Consider the following 9,193-nt stretch of genomic DNA (forward strand, 5'->3'; position numbering starts at 1 on the left):
CCTCCCTCCCTCTTTCCTTCCCTCCCTCTTTCCTTCTCTCCCTTCCTCCTCTCCTTCCCTCCCTCCCTCTGTCCTTCCCTCCTTCCCTTTTTCCTTCCCTCCCTCTTTCCATCTCTCCCTTCCTTCTCTTCTTCCCTTCTCTCTCCTTCTTTCCCTCCTTCCTTCTCTCCCTTCCTTCTCTCCTTCCCTCCTTCCTCCTCTCCTTCCCTCCATCCCTCTGTCCTTCCCTCCTTTCCCTTTTTCCTTCCCTCCTTCCCTTTTTCCTTCCCTCCTTCCTTCTCTCCCTTCTTCCTTCCCTTCTTCCTTCTCTCCCTCCATCCTTCCTTCCTGGCATGCCTCTAGGACCCCAGGCTTTGTGCTCTGGGGCCTCTCCAGGTACAGCGTGCTGCCCTCTTCCCATCTCAAGCCAGCCATGACCCCAGCAGCTTGCTGGGCCAGTGTCAGGCAGCCCCAGCACATTGGGACCGTGCTGAGCAGTGACCCCGCTCTCTCTGGGAGAGAATGGGGGGAGGGACCCTTGAGTTGGGGAATGTTGGAAACCTTCCAGCTCCAATAGTTCATCCTGGTCCCCTTATGTGTGTGTGTGTGTGGGGAGTAGGGTGGGGAGGGAGCCAGAGGGACCCAGTTCTGGATCACTCCTAGAGCCCCCAGGGTCACAAGGCAAATCCTGAACTTTCTCCCAGACCCAAAGGCCTCCTGGGCCAAGGGTAGAAGCCAGGAATTGGAGCTGCAGGGGATAGACATCCAGTGAAAAGAAAAGCTAGCCATGGCTCTGTTGGAGATGAGGCTTGAAGGCCTGAGGCAAGGCAGGGCTCTTGCAGCTCTGGCAGCCACCCCGGGGGTCCAGGAGTCCCTGTCACTGGGCAGTTGCTTCTCCTCTGTTATGTCACTATTGGATGTGGGGTAAGATCAGCTTCTCCAGGGTGTGCCTGAGAAGTAAATCCACCTTGTGGCCCAGAGGGAAAGGGATGGAGTGATGACTAGAGGACCCTGTGCAGAACAGGACCCAGAGCAAGGTGGAGAAGCATTCAGAGGCCTCAGGGGCCCACAGCATGGGCCTCAAAGATGGTCTGAGGTCTAGGGAAGGGAAGGCAGCTGGGCTGTGGATGGAGGGCCTCCCATGATGCTCTGTTACTGTTTACTGCTAGGCTCACCACACCCCCAAGTGCCCATTTTACGGAAAAGAACATGGACACTGGGAGAGATGCGAGTAATTTCCCCAAGTTCGTGTGGATGATACGGGTCAGAGCCAAGAGTCAGATATGAACCAAAGGTGGGAGGGTGGCAGGAGGCAGGCAGGAGGCCAGCCTTCTCCAGCTTCATCGAAGGAAGGGAGGCAGGGCCCCTTTCCAGTTCTTGTCCAGCCCGTCTTGGTGACTAAGGCCTGAGTATGTCAGAGGCCAGCAGGCTGAATAATCAGGTGTCAGCTTTGTTTGTGTCCAGGTGTTCTGAGGCAGATGCTGGAGGGGTGAATAGAGATGGGTGTGCTGGGAGGGCACTGCTCCAAGGGGAGCTCTCTGCCGATCACCAAGGCTAAACCTGCTGCTGGGCTTAAATTGAGCACCAGCTGTATGCACAGCCCCCAAGGCTGGTTTCTTGGGTCCTCGGGACCATGCCCATGCTGCTGATGCCTGCCCCAGTCGGTGAAAGGGAGTCTCAGGATGGCTGGAGACAAAGATGATCCCTAGGAGCTAGTGACTGGCAACGTGGGTCGAGACCAGCCGCCAGCCACACGGCTCGTGGGTACACAGTGGTGGGCGCCTGGGGCCGGGCACCCTCGAGATCGTAGCGCCCTCAGCTGGGGTGGGTCCCAAGAAAGCAGGGAGTCTGTAGTGCCTGCCCTGCTTGGTCTCACTTTACAGCTGGACAGACTGAGGCCCCAGGATGCCTCAGGGTTAGGACCAGAGCTAGGATGGGCAGGGCAGGGCAGCTTGGAGAGCAGTCAGGCCAAGACCCCAAGGGGAAGAGCCAGCACTTGCAACATTGCCAGGCTGTGGGCAGGTGATGAGCGGTGCCTCGCCTCACCGGAAACATTCAATTAGGGGCCAGGGTGCCCTCCCAGCAGGGAACCAACCTGTTCTGTTTCCTGCCTGGGGCTCTGGCCTCCCCAGTGACAGGCACACTCGGGAGCTGCACACCGCTGCCCACACCCGCCCGTCCAGGGCAGCACCCAGCCTGCTAATGGAGGCAGGGAGGGAGGACCGGTCCGGCAGGGCTGGGGGGGGGGGGGGGAGGAGGCAAACTGGTTCCCACCCTGGCTGGGGGCCTTGGCTGCCCTGGCTGGTTTCACCCCAGTCCCTCAATTGTGTGAGAGGAAGCTGAAAAAGACAGGCAGAGAAGGTGTAGCTCCCAAATTCCCCCCCAGCAGACAGAGAACCCAAGCGGTGCAGCACCCTCATCTCCCCTCGGGCAGATCACCCCTGAGCCCTGTCCTCAAGGAATGGGTGAACAAAGTTTGGCCATCGGGCTTGCTCCTGTGTGGGGACCTAAAGCCCAGATGAACCACTGAAGACAAAGTTCTTTTCAGGCCTCCCATGGCTCCAGAAACACCGGGGTGTCCATTGGCATCTTGCCCCCTAATGCATGAGGCCTCTGCCTGTAGTCAGCGCCCACAAAGCCCAGCAGGTCTGGGCAGCCTTTGGGGACCTGGGCTGCCTGGCCCCATCTGCTTGCAGCACCCAGGGAAGCTCCCCATGGCAGATGGGTGCTGACAATAAACCAGGGCCCAGGCCTAGGGCAGTCAGTACCAAAAGGGCCAGGGTCGCCTGTCCTACTGTTCTGGCCAAGCAGAGATGAGGGCTCGCAATGGTGGAGGCTTCTGTGCTCCCTCTGTCCCACCCCCACACCTGAGCTGTCAGCTGGGGAGGAGAGAGGAGGCCCAAGGGCCCAGCTCGGGACAGGGGAGGCCAGGCGAGGGTCTTCCCTCCCTTTTTTAGTCCTTCTTGACCTGCTCTAGCTCTTTTTTCTGTGACCCTCTCAGTCTCTGCTCTGAGCCTTGAAAATCTTCCTGGTAGAGGGCTCTGCATCCCGAGTCAAGCACTTTCTTATAAAACAAAAACCAAGAAACCAATACTTGTTCCCCAATTGAAAACCTTTGCCTGGAAATGTCACTGGGGAACTCTTTGGCCTCCGCTACTCCAGGGACTCAAGGGAGGCAGGTCTGCCCACCTGTGCGCCACAGGGAGGGGAGGGGAGTGGCAGCATGGCGGGTCTGCCAGGTATCGGTGCCGCCGCCACCTCCACCGCCTGCGGGGAGCCCAGCCCAGCCCTCTCTGCCACACTAAGCGGTCCCTGGTGTGGGGGCGGGTTGTGTAAGGACTGGGCAGGCAGCCCAGGAGACTGTTACAGTGAATCCACCTGCTGCTGCCCAGGGCCTCCTCCTTGCCCCACCCGTGGCCTGTTTGCCAGCTGGAGCCATCCACCCCCTCCCAGGAATTCAGGGAGTGGGTGGCAGTGGGCCGGCCTTGCTAGAACATGAGGGGGCTTCAGGGAGGGGGACCCCTTGCAGGAGGCAGCAAAGGCCAGGAGAAAGGGGCTGATGGGAGTGGGGAGGAGAAGCCGAATGGCACGGAAAGGCCAGGCCTCTGCCATTCTGGGGTGCTGGTGCAAGCATCTGGGGAGATGCCCCCACAACTCCTTCTCGGGCCTTCACCATTAAAGGGGGTGGGGCCCACGCCAGGAATCCAGAGGGACCAGCCCAGGTGGGGCACACAGGCAGTTTGCCGTGGTGCTAATTGGCAGAGAAGTTTGGCTCCTCCCAGTTCCGCTAAGACAGATTACTCAGCGGGCATGTCTCTGAACTGTGATGCTGGCTTGGCTGGCGTCGCCTACAATTATCCTAATGGGGTAGCCGAGCCGTGCCCCCTCACCCCTTGGCACTGGGTTCCAGGCTGCCCCGCTGAAGGCAAGCTGAGACTAGAATGTTGGCAGTCTGAATGATCTTGGTCCTAATGCGCTCGCTCCTTTGTCCACAGTCAGCCTCGGCTTCTGCCCGCCCCAGCCCTACCATGACCTGGAACCTTCAGTGGCCGAGCCTCCTTCCTGCCCGCTGGCCCTGGACATGAGTCTTCGGGAGCCTGGCTATGGCACAGCCTCCAGGCCCTGTGTGGTGGCACAGCTGCCAGCGGAAGACCTGGGCCGCCTGACTGACTCTCAGGCCCATGACCATGGCTTTCTGCGTCCCAAGATGAAGGTGAGGAGCTCAGAGTCACCGACTTGGGGCTGGCTTCGAGGATATGCCAACCTAAGGGCCTTTTCTGGGAGGCTGGACGGTAACAGGAGCGTCCCGGGTGTCACATCAGACTCCTTCCTCCACCAAGAGGGCAGGCAGGCTGGAGGCCTTGGAGGGCGACAAGGCCTGAGCAGGAGCAGCTTCGCCTCTGGAGCTGGTGTCCTGTAACTATGCATGCCGCCCTGTTGTGCAACCCAGAGCCGGGTGAAGGTGGGGTGCCTGGCTTTATGGAGACGTGGTATCTAGCCAGAAGGCTCAGGTCCCTGAGGAGAATGTGGACCAACTCCCCCCCCCCCCCGTACATACACACATACACAGAGTCACACACATAGTCACAGTCACACACACAGAGTCACACACAGTCACACACATACAGTCACACACAGAGTCATACACATGCAATCACAGACACAGTCACACACATACAGTCACACACACAGTCACACAGTCACACACACAGTCACACATACAGTCACACACACAGTCACAGACACACACAGTCACACACATACAGTCACACACAGACACATACAGTCACACACAGTCACACAGAGTCACAGACACAGTCACACATATACAGTCATACATACAGTCACACACACAGTCACAGACACAGAGTCACAGACACACACACAGTCACACACACACATAGGCTGACTCTGACAAGCTGTGTGTGGGGGGGTGACTCCCCTCCCTCCTGGTCTCTCCAGTACTCCACACAGTGTAGTGATGTCCTCCAAAGGCTTGGCCTACATCCTGCCTGGTGCTTTATGCATGAGGGGCTTGGCCTGGTGGGTCCAGTCCAGCCTTCCCACCTGACAGTCCTGGAGCAGGCAGGTGGCCCTGACTGCCCTGAGCCCCGGGGCTCCTCTCCCCCAGGCCTCACTGCCTGGCAGTGAGCTGAGGCCTGCTTCCCTGACCTCATCTATGATGCTCTTCCACATTCTGGACAGAGCTGGTGGTGCCAGCAGAGAGGGCAGCCTGGCTGCCAAGGCTCAGCCCTAGCAGTGGTGATGACAGACTGGGGGGGGGCAGCCGTTCCCTTCAGACACCTGGCTTCTGCCCCCATCTGGACCAGTGGTCATGATCACAGTTATGTGGGGTTGCTTAGAAGCTGGCAAAGGGGTCAGCACAGTTCAGGTCCAGACCCCTGAGTCCAAGGGCGCTCAGAGCTCCGGAGGAAGCCTGTCAGGCTTCAGGAGGGGATGTGGAGGCAGAGTCTGGGCATGGGGGATGGGCAAGGTCAAGCCCCCAAATGGCAGCAGCTAGAAACTGGGCTCAGGCTCTGTGTGCAGCCACTCATGCCTCTGTCCCTGGGCAGGTGACCGTGGGAGACAGCCCTAGCGGGGAGCTCTTCACCTGTCACATCTGCCACAAGGCCTTCACCTACCAGCGCATGCTCAACCGTCACATGAAATGCCACAACGATGTCAAGAGACACCTTTGCACCTACTGTGGGAAGGGCTTCAATGACACCTTTGATCTCAAAAGACACGTGCGCACACATACAGGTGAGTGGGCCTGCAAGGCTGCCAGCTCCTGAACCCGCCGGGGCCAGGGGCGGGCACCTAGTCCTGGCAGTCCAGAGCTGGCACTGGGGAAAAGAGTCTCCTTACTAAGAGACAACTGGGGGACATCCAGAGCCAAGATGGCAAGCCTGTGGATGCCCGGGGAGCTGGGGCACAGCCGGCCTGGTTCCCCGCGCTCCACCGCCCACAGTCAGGCATCTCTGCCAAGAGGATCTGGGCTGGACTCAACGAGGAGGGAGGTGGGAGGGCTTCTGGGGAGGTCCCCCTCATCACTCCCGCCTCTGTCTTCCCTTTAGGTGTGCGTCCCTACAAATGTAGCCTGTGTGACAAAGCCTTCACCCAGCGCTGCTCCCTCGAGTCCCACCTCAAGAAGATCCACGGGGTGCAGCAGAAGTACGCATACAAGGAGCGGCGGGCCAAGCTCTACGTGTGTGAGGAGTGTGGCTGCACCTCCGACAGCCAGGAGGGCCACGTCCGGCACCTGAGGGAGCAGCACCCTGACAGCCCGCTGCTGAGGAAGACCTCCAAGAAGGTGGCCGGGGCCCTGCTGCACAGCAGCCACCCCCTCTAGGCCCCAGAAGGCCAGGCCCTCCGCCTGCCTGGAGGGCAGGCGCCGAGCCCTCTGCAGCTGGCATGTGTGGGCAGAAGACTACCAGGGCCCCTCAGAGCCTGGGTACAGGGCCACTCCGTGGTGGGCATCCCCACGCGGGCCCGCCCCTTCTCACCCACCTCCTCAGACAACACTCCCACATTTCCCTCTGGTTTTATTGAGGTGGGACTTGAAGACAAGCCGTGAGCCCTTTGGGGGTTTGGGGGCTGCAGGGATAAGTAGCTGCTGGCTGAGGAGACTTCATATTCCAGACTGTTGGGAGCAAAGCCGCTGGGTAAAGGAGGCTGGCGGCCAGCGTGTGGCTGCAGCACCGCTGGGAGGGGGTGTGCACGCTCCGGCCCTCCCAGGCGGGGGAGCTCATGGGATTTCTTTCCTGAAGGCTTTTGTGGAAGGATGACAGATGTACAGATAATATATTTTTTGTGCTGATAGAGATCTATGTCAGAGCTGGAGAGAGCAAGCTCTTCTCCATCCCCACCCCTTTGTGCTTCATCACTGTGGGCACCCTGTCTGCCGCACCCCTCCTGCCCCCCCCTTCGTTCTGTCCTCCAGGCAGAGCCTCCTGCCTCCTTTCATCTCATGACCGGACTTCTCTGGCCTGGCCTTTTCCACACTCCCTTTTCAGCCCCCATTCAGGGCTGCCTGGGGCTGCTCCTCACTTCTCCATTTATAAATGGACCCCAATAGCAACATGGGTCACTCACCAGTCCAGTAGATTCTTTCTGGCTCTGCCCAGGGGCAGCCGAGGTGAAATGATTGTGCCTTCATTACCCAGAATCCACCATCTTCAGCACCTGAAAGTTAGTGGCATAGATGGGAGCCACAGGGGAGGGTCTGCAGCTCTGCAGGGCTGGGGGATTGGGTGGGAAGGGCCCATGGTTTCTGGGATGGCCCCACTCCTAGGACAGCAGGAAAGTGAGGAAGCCCCTGGGCAGAATGTTAACCACCCCATTGGCAGCGGGCTGAGCCAGTGAGCACCACTTCCCCCAACATTTCCCAGTTTAGGGAGGTGGGGCTGCGGCTGCCAGTTTAAGTTAGAAAGGCTATTCATTTGTTGTTTCCACCATGAGAGGGCCCACCCTTTTCCAGCTGTTGTGTGCCCCATGGTAGGAGCTTACTGGAGAGTGTTGGCCTGAGGGCCCTGTGGGTTTTCTCCATTCGTGGTCAAGGGGAGAGCTGCTCCCAAGACAGACAACACATAATTCCCACCTTGCTGAAAGGGTTGGTTGATGGCCAGACCTGAAGAGTTGGACCAGACTGGATGCCGGGCCAGTTCCCAAGCACTGATCTTCAGCCACCAGTCTGGATCCGCCCTGGGGTCTCACCTGCCAGACCAGGCAGAACTCCAGGGGGCCTGAGGACCTTTCTCCATCTTACCTCCTGGCTCAGTTGCTGGCGTATCCATGTTACCAGCTGACGACTTCTTGATTAAATGCTCCTCTAGTAGGAATCTCTGGGCCTGGTGTCTGAACAGTAGCGCTGGTTTGTTTCCATGTTTTTCCACTGGCTCTGTCTGCTGGAGTCACAAGGTTCTGTGTTGTCTGTTTGATTTTGTAACTGGTTTTTCTGTTCATTATTAAAATCTAAGATTATAAGGCCACATGTGTCTGTCGGGCCAAGCCTCCTGTCACTTCCTGCTGAGTGAGCCCACCCTCACTGCCCTGCCCCCTCTGCTCAGGAAGGCCACGAGGCAATCCCCAAACTATTGCTGAGCCCTCCTGGCATCACAGAACCACAGAATGTCAGGGCTTGATGGGCCCTTGGGCCTGTCTAGTTCAAGGACCTTGTATAGATGAGGAGATGAAGGCCCCAAGAGGGGAAGGGACTCGACCAGGGTCACATGGCCAAAGATGAAGCCCTGCAGGATTTCTGGACTGGAAGCCACTCTTTGGGCTCTGCCCCCATAAGCTAAGCCCCCTTCCCTCCCCAGCCCAGTCAGCCTCAGCAGGGATGCTCCCCTCTAAGCAACAAGCTTTTGCTGATGGATCAGATGGCACCAGACCAGGAGGGGCAGTGTTGAAGCTGATAGGGTGAACAAGTAGCTTCAGGCCCGAAAGTCCCGAGCCCAGGGAAGCAGATGTTTTCAAGGCGGTGGCAGTGAGGGGGCCATTATTTTTGGGCTGCCCTGGTGTGAGGAACTAAGGGACAGGGAGGCAGGGAAATGAAAGCTCTGTGGAAACCGCCTGGGCTCTGTTCTGTCGTCCCAGATTCGCCAGGCTCCTGCTTGAGGAGGAAAGATGATGAACAAGCATTCGAACTGAGGGAGGCTGGTTGGTGGCAGGGCTCCCTGCAAGCCAACTTCCTCTTCCTCCTCCAAGTAGCTCGCCCTGACCCAGCCCTTCAGAGTCTGCAAAGTGAGTCACAAACTACTTCTCCTGTCTCCGCATCCCTCTGGGGCAGATCCTGTTGTCCCATTTCACAGATAAGGAAACTGAGATGATGTGACTTGCCCAAGGTCACATGGTAAGCGTGTGAGGCAGGCCCAGCTGCCTCAGGTGCCTATAAACAACTACACTGCATGGGCGACAAGCTAGATGAAGTGGACAGCCCCGTGCAGGAAGGGTCTCACTGCTTCTGGGTGGGAGGAAGCAAAAAGGAAAGTCATCTGGCCATGAAAGGACAGTAGGAACCACCTTCTCAGAAAGAGTGGTGCAATAGGGGGTGCCAGAACCTGGGTGCAAATGCTGCTTCTGCCAGTTAAGCGGTTACTTAAGAACTAACAATTTATGACAAGCCTGGGAGGGAGGTGCTATTATGGCCATTTTACAGAGAGGAAACTGAGGCATACAGATTAAGTGATGTGCCCAGGGTCACACAGCTGGT

At 58.3% G+C, this 9,193-nt stretch overlaps 1 protein-coding gene across 1 annotated transcript in view; it reads left to right on the forward strand.

Annotated features, from left to right (window-relative positions):
- OVOL1 (ovo like transcriptional repressor 1) overlaps positions 1 to 7,970 on the forward strand; it is an 8,785-nt gene extending 815 nt beyond the window's left edge. Inside the window, exons 2-4 of the mRNA XM_069066363.1 lie at positions 3,975 to 4,192; positions 5,553 to 5,742; positions 6,057 to 7,970. Coding sequence (XP_068922464.1) covers positions 3,975 to 4,192; positions 5,553 to 5,742; positions 6,057 to 6,331 — 683 coding nt within the window. The 3' untranslated portion in view covers positions 6,332 to 7,970. The remainder of the gene's footprint in view (positions 1 to 3,974; positions 4,193 to 5,552; positions 5,743 to 6,056) is intronic.
- Positions 7,971 to 9,193: the final 1,223 nt, after the last annotated feature.

This window comes from Petaurus breviceps, unplaced genomic scaffold (genome assembly GCF_028583685.1).
Source record: "Petaurus breviceps papuanus isolate PSGF00001 unplaced genomic scaffold, PetGlider_PUasm1.0 90721, whole genome shotgun sequence".
Classification (NCBI taxonomy): domain Eukaryota; kingdom Metazoa; phylum Chordata; class Mammalia; order Diprotodontia; family Petauridae; genus Petaurus; species Petaurus breviceps.